Raw genomic sequence first — 13,920 nt, forward strand, 5'->3', positions numbered from 1 at the left:
GCTGTGGACTCGAGCCTCTTCCCCATTGCCACCTCATTCACTTGCTGTGAGAGAATCTTGCTTTCTGAGGCAAGGCTTTTCCTCTTGGTTGATCCTGAGTGTAGGAGATATCCAATGCACATTATGTCCTGCCAGCCTGGGCCATGAGAGCAGTGATAGGGGAAATGGGTTCTGGGGCTAGTAGAGCCAGGCTTTGGCTTTGGCACTGCCTATGCCAACAGCCTCTGGCATTCACTCCCCAGGAAATGAGATACCTGCTTAAAGGGCGAATGGGCAGTGTATGTGAAAGAGCATAAGGTAGGGACTCGGTAATCCCCACCTTGAGTCTACAGGACTTGGTCAGGAGCTAGTGAGGAATTTGAACAAAATGTAGTGTTGACTTGCCCATGAACTGCACCAGATTCCAGTCTCAAACTAGAACCTCTACAGAAGACCCTTGAAAGCTGGCTGGTGGTGGCGCATACCTTTAATCCCAGCACTCAGGAGGCAGAGCCAGGCGGATCTCTGAGTTTGAGGCCAGCCTGGTCTACAGAGTGAGAGCCAGGACAGGCACCAAAACTACAGAGAAACCCTGTCTCAAAAACAAAAAAAAGACACTGCAGATAAGTCACAGTGACTTACTGTGAGAGCCTAGGCCCGCAGGGATGGAAAGAGGTTTGCATTAGTGGAGTGGTAACTTGTCTCAGCTTTCTTTAGGCTAGCCATGTGACACCGTGTCGTGGCCTGGCACTGTGAATTTGTTGGTGCACATCTTTTTATGTGCTGGCTGCTATCTGTTACTGAGTTATCCTTACTGGATGAATGAGGCTTCCAACAAAACAGATGAAATGTGAAGGCACTTTTAAAAATAAATACTGGGGGGACAAAGAAGGACTTGGAATGAACTTTTTATAAACAAAATTGTCCAGGTTTATTCACAGGCAGGTCCCCTCCTGGTCTGCTGCTGTGTACCTCTCCACACAGTCAAGGGAAGGCTTCTCTGGCTTCCTCAGCTGAGATCTCCTGGGAGTAGAGATCCGTGAAGAGAGCTGGTAGCCAGTAGTGGGCCTCCCCTGGGGCCTGCAGGTCAAGCCAGGCTAGTCCTTCCTTCAGCAGGTGTTCCTAGAGGAAAGAAGAGGAATGAGAGAGTTGAGGAAAGGGATTTATGGGGAAGTTTGGAGAGCTAGGCACCCCCACACCTCCTCTAGCTTCTGAAAAGTTCTCAGGCATGCTACATGTGCCTTTTTCATTTGTTCACACACGCACGTGGGAATGCTGTGTTTGGCTTTGGCCAAGGTGTGAACAAATGGCACCAGGTATTTTAACTTGTCCAGCTGCAGTATAATGGGAGATAGTGGAAAGAATGCAAAGCTCCAGCAGTCTGTGCTATATGGTGTCAAAGTCACTGCTTCTGTCTCCAGCTCCCCAGAGCAAAGTAGAGGTCAGAGTTCTGGATGGCTTGGGATAAGGAAAAGGTACGAAAATAGTGTTCTTTCATTCTCTCTTAGCCTAGGTATTTACAAAATTATCCACCATACAATATACAGTTTGTAATTACAGAGAAGTAATTATCTTAAGTGGTTACCAATTCCCCTCGCTCTGTACTATAATTTCCAGTACAAACTATATTACTGTCATAACTGACCAACAGCTCCAGGTTTCATGTGTCCAGGAAAGCTAGTGGGTATCATTGGTCCCTTGGTAGCAAGTGTGCCTATCAAGGTAAGAGACCAGCTTCAGGAAGTTCTGCCCTCTCAGTGATACCGGCAGAGATGCTAAGTTTTCTGCTAGTGCTACAGTAGCAGGCCTCAAGGTAAGAGGGTTTAATAAAGCAAGGCTGCCTGCTCTGTCCTCAGGGCCATCTCTGTCACCTACCAGCACTTGCCGCGCTCGCTCCGTCTCCCATTTAAGACTGGCTTTGATTTCACTGACAGTCACGTACCCATTTTTCTGGAGGAAGGAAAAATAGGAACTGAATCAGTTAGCGTTCATTCCCTGGAGCATAGCACCTGCCTAGAAGCAGGACATCTATCTGATCAGGCTGCCTTCAACAAGCCTGAGCACACACAGAATAGGAAAGTCCCCAGCAGAGAGGTGACCTGGAGAGAGGACGGAGAAAGACTGGCCAATTCAACATTAAAAACTGGGGTCCGTGGCACTAAGATACCAAATTACACCTTCACAGAGAATTCCCCAGTATGCCAAGAGAAGATTCAGAATGGTTAACCAAAAAGGAACAGGGATTGTCATAAATTTCATCTAAATAGTTAAACATGAAGCCGCTGCACCACCTCACCCTACCCATCCTCCAACACGGAAAGCCCTTGCTTATCTTGTTTTACATTACAGATTTAAAAATGAACACCTCTACCCTATGTCATGAAGATGAGGATGATGGGGGATGTTTATGCTTCAGGCATGCTGAGGAACTGAGGTGGGGGACTGGCAAAGTTCTAAATTTGTGAGGAATCCACAAAAGAGTTTAAGACATCAGAGGGTCGGTCTGCCCCCAAGAAACTGAGTTGTCTGCATGTCTGTCTACCTGACTAAACTCAAGGGCAGGGACAGCCTCTCTGTCCTGCAGCCTGATAAGCGCTTTGCACTGTAATTGCTCAATAAATGTCTGCTGACTGAGCACAGGCATGAGTAGTTCATCCATGAGACAGTCTCTGCAAAAGGCCTGAGCAGTAGACGGGAGGAAACTGTTCCCGACTCCAGCCCAGACTGCCCCTCAGCACTCGGAAGGCACACCCTACCTCTGCCAGCTGCAGCACAACGGTGTGATCCATATTGAGCTCAGCTGGAACAGACTGAATGAGGTAAGTGCCGCCCACAGGGATGATGCCAAAGCCAGTGCCCAGTGCTTTCAGCTTCTTGATGGCTCTGATCAGGTCGTCTCTAGAGTGAGGAAGAGCAGCTTAAAGACCCTTGGCAGATCAGCCCGACACTCAGATATGTAAGTAAAACAGTGACCAAAGGGGTTTGGGGATATAGCTCAGTGGTAGAGTGCTTGTCTAGCAAGCGCAAGGCCCTGGGTTCGGTCCTCAGCTCCAGGAAAAAAAAAAAAACAACAGTGACCAAAGGGCCAGCAGGCTGTAGTGTGAACTACAAATGAGAGCCCTTGACCATTTCTAAAGGGGCAGCAGCTGATTACTGCAACATTTTCTGATTACAGTTGCAACTCATGAAGAGAAAAAGAAAACCCACAGAACCTGTGCTAAGCACACACAAAGAGGTTCACACCCCTTGCCAGAGGAAGGACATCAGGGGTTTGAATGCCCTTCCGGTGCCCTGGAGCAGACTCAACTCCTTGAATATACTAGCTCCCCCTCCCTTCTGAAAAACTGATGTGCACAGAGCACAGCTTGCAGTCTTCTGCCACTGCTTTTTCCCAATATTCCTGGTCTCAGCTGTTATCTGAGGCTGGTCTCTTGGGTGCTGGGACTCAAACCTAGGTCCTCTGAAAGAGCACCCACATGGCAGCTCACAACCATCTCTAACTCCAATTCCAGGGGATCTGAAACTGTCTTATGGCCTCCATGGCACTGTATACACACAGTATACAGACATACAGGTGGTCAAAAAACCCCATACACATAAAATTAAAAGAAAAAAAGGATAGGTGGGTAGGATATCAGGAGTTCAAGGCCACTCTGGACTCCATAGTGAGGTTCCAGGGCTGTCTGGGCTACACAGAGACCCTTTCTTCAAAAAACTCCTTAGTTCTCCAAGGGGTTGGAAGCAGGACCTACTGGCTGACATCCTGAGCAAACTTGCCCCTTCCTTTCAGCACCTGCTGATGTAGCTCCTCCAGAGTTATCAGACCTGTTGGAGAGGGACAGAAAGAAAATGAAAACATCACCTAGATGGCTCCACCCACTTGAAATACATGACAGCCTCTCCAGTCAACGGCAAGGAACAAATGTCACCCTAGTCCTCAGTCTCCTAAAGGAACAGGTCGGACCAAAACAGCGAGGCCTGAGACCTCGTTTCCTGGGGGGCCCAGGAAAATCTGAAAATGAAGGCAGACAAGCATGGTGGCCTACCCCAAGATTCCCTGCACTCAAGAGACTAAGACAGACCATGAGTTCCAAGCCAGCCTGGGCTACACAGCCAGCCAGACCTCGTCTCAAACCAACAAAAAGATGACACTACCAGAGGGCCAATTTGATTGTTGTTTGGTTTGAGTGTCTCTGTCAGGTAGCCACGGCAGGCCTCCAACTATGTGGGACAGATGGCCTCCAACAACTCACAGTAACTGAACCTTTTTTTTTTTCTTTGAGACAGGATGTCTCACGATATAGTCCTGGTTCGACTGGAATTCACAGAAACCTGTCTGCCTCAGCCTCCTGAGTGCTTGGGATAACAGGTGTGCTATACCAGCCCTGGCTTTGTTCTGTTTTATGGAGACAGGGTTACTATGTAACCTAGGTAGCCTTACCTTACTATAATAGCCCAGGCTGGCCTCCAATTTGTGATTCTTCCTGATATTTTTGTGATGAAATTACAAGTGTGTCCCTTACTGGGAAGCAAGATTTATTTTTATTTTTATTTACTATTGCTGTGTGTGTCTGTACTATGTGTGGGATATTTGTGTGGCCATGCCACGATGTACATATGGAAGTCAGAAAGCAACTCTGTGCAGTCAGTTTTCTCCTTCCACTTTTATGTGGGATGCAGGGGTTGAATTCATGTAATCAGGCTTGCACAGCAACACTTTTTTTTATAATTTATTTTTATTTTATGTGCATTAGTGTTTTGCCTGTCTGTATGTCTGTGTGAGGGTGTCAGATCCCCTGGAACTGTAATTACAGACAGTTGTGAGCTGTCATGTGGGTGCTGGGAATTGAACCCGGGCCCTCTGGAAGAACAGTCAGTGCTCTTAACCACTGAGCCATCTCTCCAGACCCAAATATGTCTTTTTTATTTTTATTTTTTTTTTGGTTTTTCAAGACAGAGTTTCTCCATGTAGTTTTGGTGCCTGTCCTGGATCTCGCTCTGTAGACCAGGCTGGCCTCGAACTCACAGAGATCCGCCTGGCTCTGCCTCCCAAGTGCTGGGATTAAAGGTGTGCACCACCACCTCCCGGCTTCACAGCAAACACTTTTACATGCTGAGTTACCTCACTGGCCCCAGATGTCCAATTTTAAGGTCATAAATCTGGTAACCCAAAGGCTTAGCAGGCATCACCTGCTAAGAGATGATATATATATATTTTGGATACATACTTCAGAGGCAGATCAGGCCTATAGGTCTACCTATAGTCACAATGAGAACATCATAACCCAGATGAGGGTACACTCGAGTACAGGGCCAACCTCCTGCCTCCATATTTACGTAGCCTTGGCTGTGGAGACCAGCAAGGGACTCAACCACATGAAACAACTAAGATGTCTCAAGACTGCAGGCTTGCAAGCTATAGGACTTTAGAAAGAAAATCAGAAGCCCTGTCCACAAGACCCAACCCCCCTTACCTCCATTCCGATGTTTCAGGGCCAGGCACACTTCAATAATCTGGACACCCAGCTCATAATAGAAGTCCCCAACGCCCAGCATCTCAGACCAGAACCCTTTTCCAGCTAAAGACAGGAAAATAAGAGCTGTATTATTCACTGTCATCCCTTCTCTTCTTTGAATACTGTATTAAAGCTCCTAGCCTGTGGGAAGTCTTCCTACCTAACCCAAAGTCCCGCCTCACTTACTACTGACGAGCTTCTCAGCCAGGCACTTCGATGCAGAGTGTAGACCTGCAATCCCAGCGTTCTGAAGGGGGAGGCAGGAGGATAAGCAAGTTCAAAGCTATCCTCAGCTACATAGCAAGTTTGAGGCTAGCCTGGGCTACATGAGCCTCTGTCTCAAAGTGGGGGTAGGAGGGTAGCAGAATAACTCAGTTGGTAAAGTGAGGACTTGAGTTTGATCCTAGAGTCCATGTTGAAAAAAAGCCAGGCATGTAGAATGTGCTTGTGACCCAGGACAAGCAGACAAGCATATCCCCCAGACTCACTTGCTAGCCAGCCTAGCTAGTGAGTGATTTCCAGACCCTGAGAAACAACAACCAAAGTTGTCCTTTGACCTGCAACACACACACACACACACACACACACACACACACACACACACACACACACACACACAAGCTGTCTAGAGAGCTCCTCCACTTACAATGGGATCATGTCCTAGTAAACCCCTCACTATGAACTGAAAATGCATTCAAGGGAGCTAGAGCAGCATATACCTGTGATTCAACATTTGAGAGGTATAAGATACAGCTAGTTTGAAGCCAACCTAGTCTACATGAGACCCTGAGTTCAAAGCCAGCCTAGGCTACATACTGAAATTCTCAAAAGGGGGGTGGGGGATGGGAGGTGCACGCCACTGGAGATACCTCAGCAAATTAAGAGCACCGGCTGTTTTTCCAGAGGACCCAGGTTCAGAGCAGCTGTGTCAAGCAGCTCACAACCACCTATGAGCTCAGATGAGGGGGTCCACCAGCCCCTTCTAGGCTCTGAAGGCATGCACACATGTGGCATAAGTTTAAACAATACACACATATATACACATGACTAAAAATAATTCAAAAAAAAATTTAAGGGTGGGCAAAAGCACCCTGAGTCAGGGACCACTCATCCTTTAAAGTACCAATGGTACTTGACCTCTGTGTAGGACAGAATCAAGAGACTATCTTCTCCTTCATACGGCCCTTTACTGACTGACGGCATGAGCCGGTACTGCTGTCATTAAAATTGTTCTCTTGGGAGTAAATTCCAGGACAGCCAGGGCAGTAACACAGAGAGACCCTGACTTCAAACAAAACAAACAATTGTTCTCTTGGGACTAGAGAGATGGCTCAGTAGCTATGGCTGCTCTTCCACAGGACCCAGGTTCAGTTCCCAGCACCTACATGATGGTTCACAACTGTAACTCAGCCCTCTTCTGGCCTCCCTGAGCACTAGACATGCAGGTGGTCCACAGGCGGACAAAACAACCATACAAATAAATAAACAAACAAACAAATTAATTAATTAATTAATAAAGCAGGCAAGAATGACCATACACATAAATAAATAAATGAATGAATGAATGAATAAAGCAGACAAACCGACCACACACATAAACAAACAAACAAACAAACAAACAAACAAAGGGGCTGGAGAGATGGCTCAGCAGTTAAGAGCACTGGCTGCTCTTCCAGAGGACCCTGGTTCAATTCCCAGCACCCACATGGCAGCTCACACCTGTCTGTAACTCCAGTTCCAGGGTACCCGACACCCTCATACAGACATAACATACACTAATGCACATAAAATAAAAATAAATACTTTAAAAAAAAGCAGACAAAACAACCATACACACACACATAAATAAATAGATAGATAGACAGACAGACAGACAGATAGATAGATAGATAGATAGACAAGGCCAGGTGTGGTGGCGCGCACCCTTAATCCCAGGACTAGAGAGACAGAGGTGAGCAGATCTCTGAGTTGGAGGCTCAGAGTGAGGAAAGTCTACAGTCTACATAGTGAGGAAAATTCTTCTCTTTATGGGGCTAGAGATGGCCCAGCAGTTAAGAGCATTTCTTACACTTCCAGAGGACCCAAGTTCCTTTCCAGCACCCAAGTCAGGCAGCTTACAACAGCCTATAACTCCAGCTCCAAAGGGATCTGGCTTCAGAGGGCACCTGTACTCACGTGCACATCATACCCTACATACGCATATTTAAAAATAATCAAAATAAATCTGTAAAATACTTTTTTTCAAATAAATCTTTAAAATAATAAGAGGAAAGTCAGGAAGAAACAAAAGGTGCCCTACAAACTGTCCAAGGGAAGTCGATACCCACAGACTACAGCCTGCACTCCAGGCTCTCCACCTTCCACACCAGAAGGGCAGACACCATCCTCCTACATGCTCCCTAAACACACATCCTCCGTATGTCCTTGCAGGCCCATCTAGAGATGCCCCACCGAGGTGATGACCACAGAGAGCTTCTCGCCCTTACGGGTCTTACAAGAACACCGGCCCCACAGATAACCTTACAGGCCAGAGGATCCACCCCGATGGTAGCACACATGTCCTGGAACTGGACTCGGAACTCAGGGTTCTTCCGGATCTCCTGCTTGTGCTTGCTGGCGAATTCTTCTAGGTTGGTCTTAAACATGTCCAGCTGTTTTGACATCTGTTAAGAAAGACCAGCGGGGAGGTCAGAGCAACCCAAGGCTAAAGACAGACAGGTTCCCAGCCCGGAGGCAGAGAAGAGTCTAAAATACCCAGTCTCTGGCTGGTGAGATGCTCAGGGGTAAAGGCACTTGCTGCCAAGTCTGACAATCTCAATTTTGTCCCTGGACCACACATGGTGGAAGGAGAGAGCCACGTCCTGTAAATGTCCTCTGACTTCCTCACATGTGGCAGGAGCCCAGACACTACACACAAATATGATAAAAAAAGGAACCAGTTTCCCTCAGGCCATAATGACCCTGTTTATTCTGTGCTTTCTCTTTGTTTTTGTCCTTTTTTTGAGACAGAGTCTCATGGGGCCCAGCCGGGCTTGAGCTCACTGTAATATTAGTGGAAGATGACCTTGAACTCCTGATCCTCCTGCTCACACTTGCCAGGTCCTGAGATTACAGGCATGTGCAGTGATGCTCCGCTCTGTGCTCTCCCCCCCATCTACCCTTCTGCACAGTTGTGTTGAAGGCAGAAAGGAGATGATGTTGTCTCCTCCATTCTAAAACCTGTATTTGTCTTCATGTGTCCCTGTCCTGATACTAACATGGACGTCGAATGTGCTTTTTTCTCCTCGCTGGAGAAATCCACTCAACTGAAGGTACATCAAACAATCTGTGTTTAGCCACTAGAGGAAAGGCTGGATGGAAAGGCTGAGGACTAAGGATTGGGATTGCATTGGTTATTGAACCTTTAACTCTTGTCCCTCCTAGAGCCAACTGCAGAAAAGGAACTGGTACGGTGGAGCACGCTGCAGCCCAGAGCCAGCTGTAACCTTGGGGATATTATGACCAGTTGTTTATCTGCATCACCCTCTCTCTTTCCCAATTAACAAAGAACAACTTTCAGGGCACCGAGAGGAATCATTCCTGACCCAACGTCTCTTTCTCATTTTCCACATAAAATTACCAGAAATCTCTTTATTCTTTTAATAACCACTCTCAGTTAATGCTTATGTGCCACATTCCCTAGAAACAAGAGCTTTCTTTTATTTATTTATTTATTTGTTTGTTTGTTTGTTTGTTTGTTTGTTTTGGTTTTTCAGGGCAGGGTTTCTCTGTGTAGCTTTGGAGCCTGTCCTGGAACTCACTTTGCAGACCAGGCTGGCCTCGAAATCTGAGATCCCCTGCCTCTGTCTCCTGAGTGCTGTGATTAAAGGTATGAGCCACCAGCACCCAGCCTTATTTATTTATCTTTTAATATTTATTTACCTTATGTGTGAATGTTTGAGTGTATATATGTGTACCACATGTGTACAGGGGCCTGAGGAGGTAATAAGATTTTGGGGCAGGCGTTGGTGGCGCACGCCTTTAATCCCAGCACTCAGGAGGCAAAACCAGACAGATCTCTGTGAGTTCCAGGCCAGCCTGGTCTACCGAGCAAGATCCAGGACAGGACCAAAACTACACAGAGAAACCCTGTCTCGAAGAAAAAAAAAAAAAAAGATTTTGGATGCCCTGGAACTATAGCCACTGGAATTATAGCCACTTGTGAGCTGCCATGTGGTTCTGGAAATCGAACCCAGGTCCTCTGCAAGATTAGCATGCACTCTAAACTGATGAACCATCTCTCCAGCCCCAAAATAACTGCTTCTTAGAAGCATAATCTAGCTGGGAAATGTGGTCAAGCACTTGGGATGTTGAATAGGGAGGATCTCAAGTTCAAGGCCAGACTGGGTTACAGATCATGACTTAAAAGAAAAAAACAAAGCTGAGCAGTGGTGGTGCACCCTTTAATTCCAGCACTTGGGAGGCAGAGACAAGTGGATCTTTGTTAAATTCAAGGCCAGCTTGGTCTACAGATTGAGTTCCAGGACAGCCAAGGGTACACAGAGAAACCCTGTCTCAAACCTTCCCCTAAAACAAGCCCCATTTCGAGCTGATCCACCTCCTCCTCTTCACCAGTCACAATACCCAAGTGCATTCAGAGTCCATACACAAAAGGTGATGTTAGAGAAGGAACCTGCACCTATCACTTATCCATCCTCCTGTGTGGGCCCAGTTCTTATAACTGTCAGGTTCAACAGATGAGGCATATTTTCATTATTGTGAGATATTTAAAATAAAGGCTGGGAGTTGAGGTACAGTTCAGTGATGGCACACATACTCAGCATATGCCAGTCCCTGGGTTTAATACAAAGCACAACAAAAAAATAAAACACCATAATAAAGGATTTGAGTGTACTGATGTACTCCTTTAATCTCAGCAGTGGGGAGAAAGAAGAGGCAGGTGGATATCTGATTTCAAAGCCAGCCTGGTCAACACAGCTGATTCCATACCAGTGATACACCGTGAAACCTTAACCACTGTCCCCACCAAAAAAGTTGGGCACTGTGGCACATGACTTTAATCCTAGCACTTGGAAGGCAGAGGCAGAAGGATCTCCAGGAGTTCCAGGACTGCCAGGACTACATAGAGAGCCTGTCTCAAAAAAACAAATAATACAAAATTCCAAAAAAGGCACCTGCCCAACAGACCGTTTAAACTTGAACAACACCATTAATAAATCATTGTGACTAAAGATTATCATTTAAAATATCTCATGTAATATTAATGATTTCAAAAACTTTTTCTCAAGCGCACGCCTTTAATCCCAGCACTCAGGAGGCAGAGCCAGGTGGATCTCTTTGAGTTCGAAGCCAGTCTGGTCTACAGAGCAAGATCCAGGACAGCCAAAGCTACACAGAGAAACCCTGTCTCGAAAAACCAAAACAATAACATAAAATAAAAAGTTTTTGTCTCAACTTCTTCAGACATGCTCATGGATCCAACTTGCTTAGGTTTTCCTAATGCTATGCTATTCCCACTCCAATGATATTTGCAAATAAATATTAGTATTCTTAGGGAGAAGTTATCCTTATTTTTAAAGAAAATGTGTTTAAACTTTTGTTGTGCTGAGAATGGCACTCAAGTATTTGTGCGTGTTAGGCAAACACTACTTTTGAGCTACATTCCCAGCCCACTGACATGGAATTGTAATGAGGACTGACCACGACCATATATGTAAAGAATACAGGGCAGGGAGTGGTGAGTAGCATATGCTACACAGGAATGAGACTGGGGAATCGCAAGGTGAGACACCATCTTAAAAAGTAAAATAACAAAAAAGGGAGGGGATGCACAAGTCTAATCACTCAAAAATCTTACCTATCATTAGCAAATCTCCCTAAAACGAAACCTGGATTTCAGTCTAGACAATCTATACCATCAAAGGTATGTTGACCAGCGTTGTTCGCTCTCCCTGCCTGCCTGGAGCCTTACAATCACTCACCTGGGCCAGCTGGTCCTCAGCCAAGACAGTCCCTCGCTCCTTATACTTGGCCTGTCAGACAAAAAGACCCGCATGAGTTGAGACAGTGAGCGCTAAGGCTCCCATTGTGCTGCCACAGCTTTAGTATGTAAGGGCAAGGATCTGCCTTAAATAATGATTTAATCGGCGGCTTCCTGACACTCCAGGGCACTCATTCCCGGGCTCCGGGGAAGCCTGTCTTCTACAGATTGTCAGGAGGCGATTTAGGGGAAGAGAACTCCGCTCCGGGAGAATTCGGTGTCTCGCGGGCAGAGTAGGCTGTGGCCCGGCTTCCTTCCCGCTCACCTCGGCGAGCTTCTTCTTGGCGATGGCGCCAGCTCCCACCCCGCGCCGGTGCATCCCCACCCCGGGCCCGCGGGCCGTCCCGCAGCCGGGACCCCAGCTCTCTTCGGCCCAGGTTATCCTGCCGGCTCCCAACGCGGAAGCCCTGTGCGGTGCGTCATCTGCGCGCGCCGGAAGTCACGCCTCCACTTCCGGACGCGAGTCTGCGTGTCTTGGGGGGGTGGGGAGGCAGCCTCGCCTTCTGCTGGGGCCGCCTTCCACGAAGCCCAGGCGACGTCGAAGGCGCGAACCCTAGCGTCTGTTGTATTTGTCTATGCATCCCACGAAGATTGGTGCCTGGTGTTCCGTGGCTCCAGGGCCTGCAGAGCAACAGATGCTTCTGGGACATCACCAAGTGCAGTGTTGGCCATGGAAGGTGCCATTCCCCCCCCCCCCCCCAGACATCACTGTATATCCTTGGCTGGCCTGGAACTCACATTGTAAGCCAAGCTGGCCTCGAATTTACAGAGATCTCCTGCCTCTACTTCAGAATGTTGGGATTAAATGCATGTGCCACCACGCCCAGCTGAGGGAGCCACCTTGAGCAAAAGTCAATAATAAAACATTCTTTTTTGTTGCTGTTGTTTTTCGAGACAGGGTTTCTCTGTGTAGTTTTGCGCCTTTCCTGGAACTCACTTGGTAGCCCAGGCTGGCCTCGAACTCACAGAGATCCTCCTGGCTCTGCCTCCCGAGTGCTGGGATTAAAGGCGTGCGCCACCACCGCCCAGCAATAAAATATTCTTAGAATAAGAAGCAGCACTCTGAAAGTTTTGTGCCACGCCCTGCACAACTTGCTTTGTTTCGTATTTTCTCAAAATCCTCAAATTCCTGAGTTGTTACTGTATTTCACAAAAGATTCGGGAATCTGCCTTAAATTACTTACTTAACTGCCTAGACTAGGACTTAGCTATGATTGAGGCAGTCTGGCACAAATTCAAGTTCCTAGCTGTAAATTCTTTTTGGTGGTATGGGATTTTGTTTGTTTGAGACAGGGTCTTTTCATGGCCCTGGCTGTCCTGCAAATCACTATGTAGACTAGGCTGCCCTGGAACTCACAGAGATCTTGTTGCCTCTGCCTCCTGACTACTGGGATTAAAGGCATGTGCCACCACCGCCCAGTTTAGCTGTAAATTTTTTTTTTTAAAGATTTATTTATTATGTATACAGAAGAGGGCGCCAGATCTCATTACAGATGATTGTGAGCCACGATGTAGTTGCTGGGAATTGAACTCAGGACCTCTGGAAGCGCAGTTGGTGCTCTTAACCTCTGAACCATCTCTCCAGCTGTAAATTCTTAATCCAACTCAGAATCTCTGCAAAAGAGTCCAACAAGTAAGCTTCATTAGGTCAAAAAGGGTTCTGTCCTTGTGGCAGACGGGCTCCCTGCATGGACTTCTAATTGCCTCACAGAGACAGCATCACGCAGTTAACACCTGCTACTATGTTACAGAGTGGTGATGAATGCCGGGCGGTGGTGGCGCACGCCTTTAATCCCAGCACTCGGGAGGCAGAGCCAGGAGGATCTCTGTGAGTTCGAGGCCAGCCTGGGCTACCAAGTGAGTTCCAGGAAAGGCGCAAAACTACACAGAGAAACCCTGTCTCGAAAAACAAAAAAACAAAACAAAAAACAGAGTGGTGATGAGGCTTTAGATGAGATCATTGCAATTAAAAATTGTGTTTAGGGCTGGAGAGATGGCTCGGAGGTTAAGCGCACTGGCTGTTCTTTCAGAGGTTCTGAGTTCAAGTCCCAGCAACCACATAACGGCTTATACCCATTTGTAATGACATCTGATGCCCTCTTCTGGCATGCATGCACGCAGACAGAAACACTGTATACTAAATAAATAAATAAATAAATAAATAAATAAATAAATAAATAAATAAATAAATAAATAAATAAAGTGTGTTTATAGACAGCCTTTTACAATGGCTGGTTTGTAGAAAGAACATTATACAAACAAAGGGAGAAAAAAGTTTGTAACTCTTTTTAACTCTTCGACTCTCCCCTCAGACATCCAAGACCCCACAAATGTAGATCCAAACATCTCCCTAAGATGTTAAATTCTTTTCAATTCTTTTTTATT

At 46.7% G+C, this 13,920-nt stretch overlaps 1 protein-coding gene across 3 annotated transcripts; it reads right to left on the reverse strand.

The window, feature by feature from the left end:
• Positions 1-871: 871 nt before the first annotated feature.
• Positions 872-11,943, reverse strand: Snf8 (SNF8 subunit of ESCRT-II). Of its 3 annotated transcripts, XM_052756312.1 has the most exons (8): positions 11,801-11,940; positions 11,477-11,527; positions 8,020-8,158; positions 5,454-5,558; positions 3,732-3,804; positions 2,736-2,877; positions 1,855-1,929; positions 872-1,101 (listed from the first exon to the last, which is right to left on the reverse strand). In XM_052756312.1, the coding sequence occupies exons 1-8, from the start codon at positions 11,852-11,854 to the stop codon at positions 964-966; spliced, it is 777 nt and encodes a 258-aa protein (XP_052612272.1). In that variant the 5' UTR covers positions 11,855-11,940; the 3' UTR covers positions 872-963. The 3 variants fall into 3 exon arrangements, with proteins under 3 accessions (XP_052612272.1, XP_052612273.1, XP_052612274.1); XM_052756313.1 differs by lacking the exon at positions 5,454-5,558 and having other exon boundaries at positions 11,801-11,943; XM_052756314.1 differs by lacking the exons at positions 11,477-11,527; positions 11,801-11,940 and adding an exon at positions 5,682-5,742 and having other exon boundaries at positions 8,020-8,108.
• Between the last annotated feature and the right edge of the window lie 1,977 nt (positions 11,944-13,920).

The sequence above is a fragment of the Peromyscus californicus genome, unplaced genomic scaffold, assembly GCF_007827085.1.
Source record: "Peromyscus californicus insignis strain IS unplaced genomic scaffold, ASM782708v3 Scaffold_3__1_contigs__length_106647218, whole genome shotgun sequence".
NCBI classification, from domain to species: domain Eukaryota; kingdom Metazoa; phylum Chordata; class Mammalia; order Rodentia; family Cricetidae; genus Peromyscus; species Peromyscus californicus.

What these genes read in the sequence shown, in the direction of transcription:
- Snf8 (XM_052756312.1), bottom strand. Translation starts at nt 11,854, where the DNA reads ATGCACCGGCGCGGGGTGGGAGCTGGCGCCATCGCCAAGAAGAAGCTC. An exon ending in CCAAGAAGAAGCTCGCCGAG is followed by an intron (nt 11,528 to 11,800) that starts GTGAGCGGGAAG and finishes TTTGTCTGACAG; the next exon opens with GCCAAGTATAAGGAGCGAGG. An exon ending in TTTGCTCAGGATGTCAGCCA is followed by an intron (nt 2,878 to 3,731) that starts GTAGGTCCTGCT and finishes TCCTCACTCTAG; the next exon opens with AGACGACCTGATCAGAGCCA.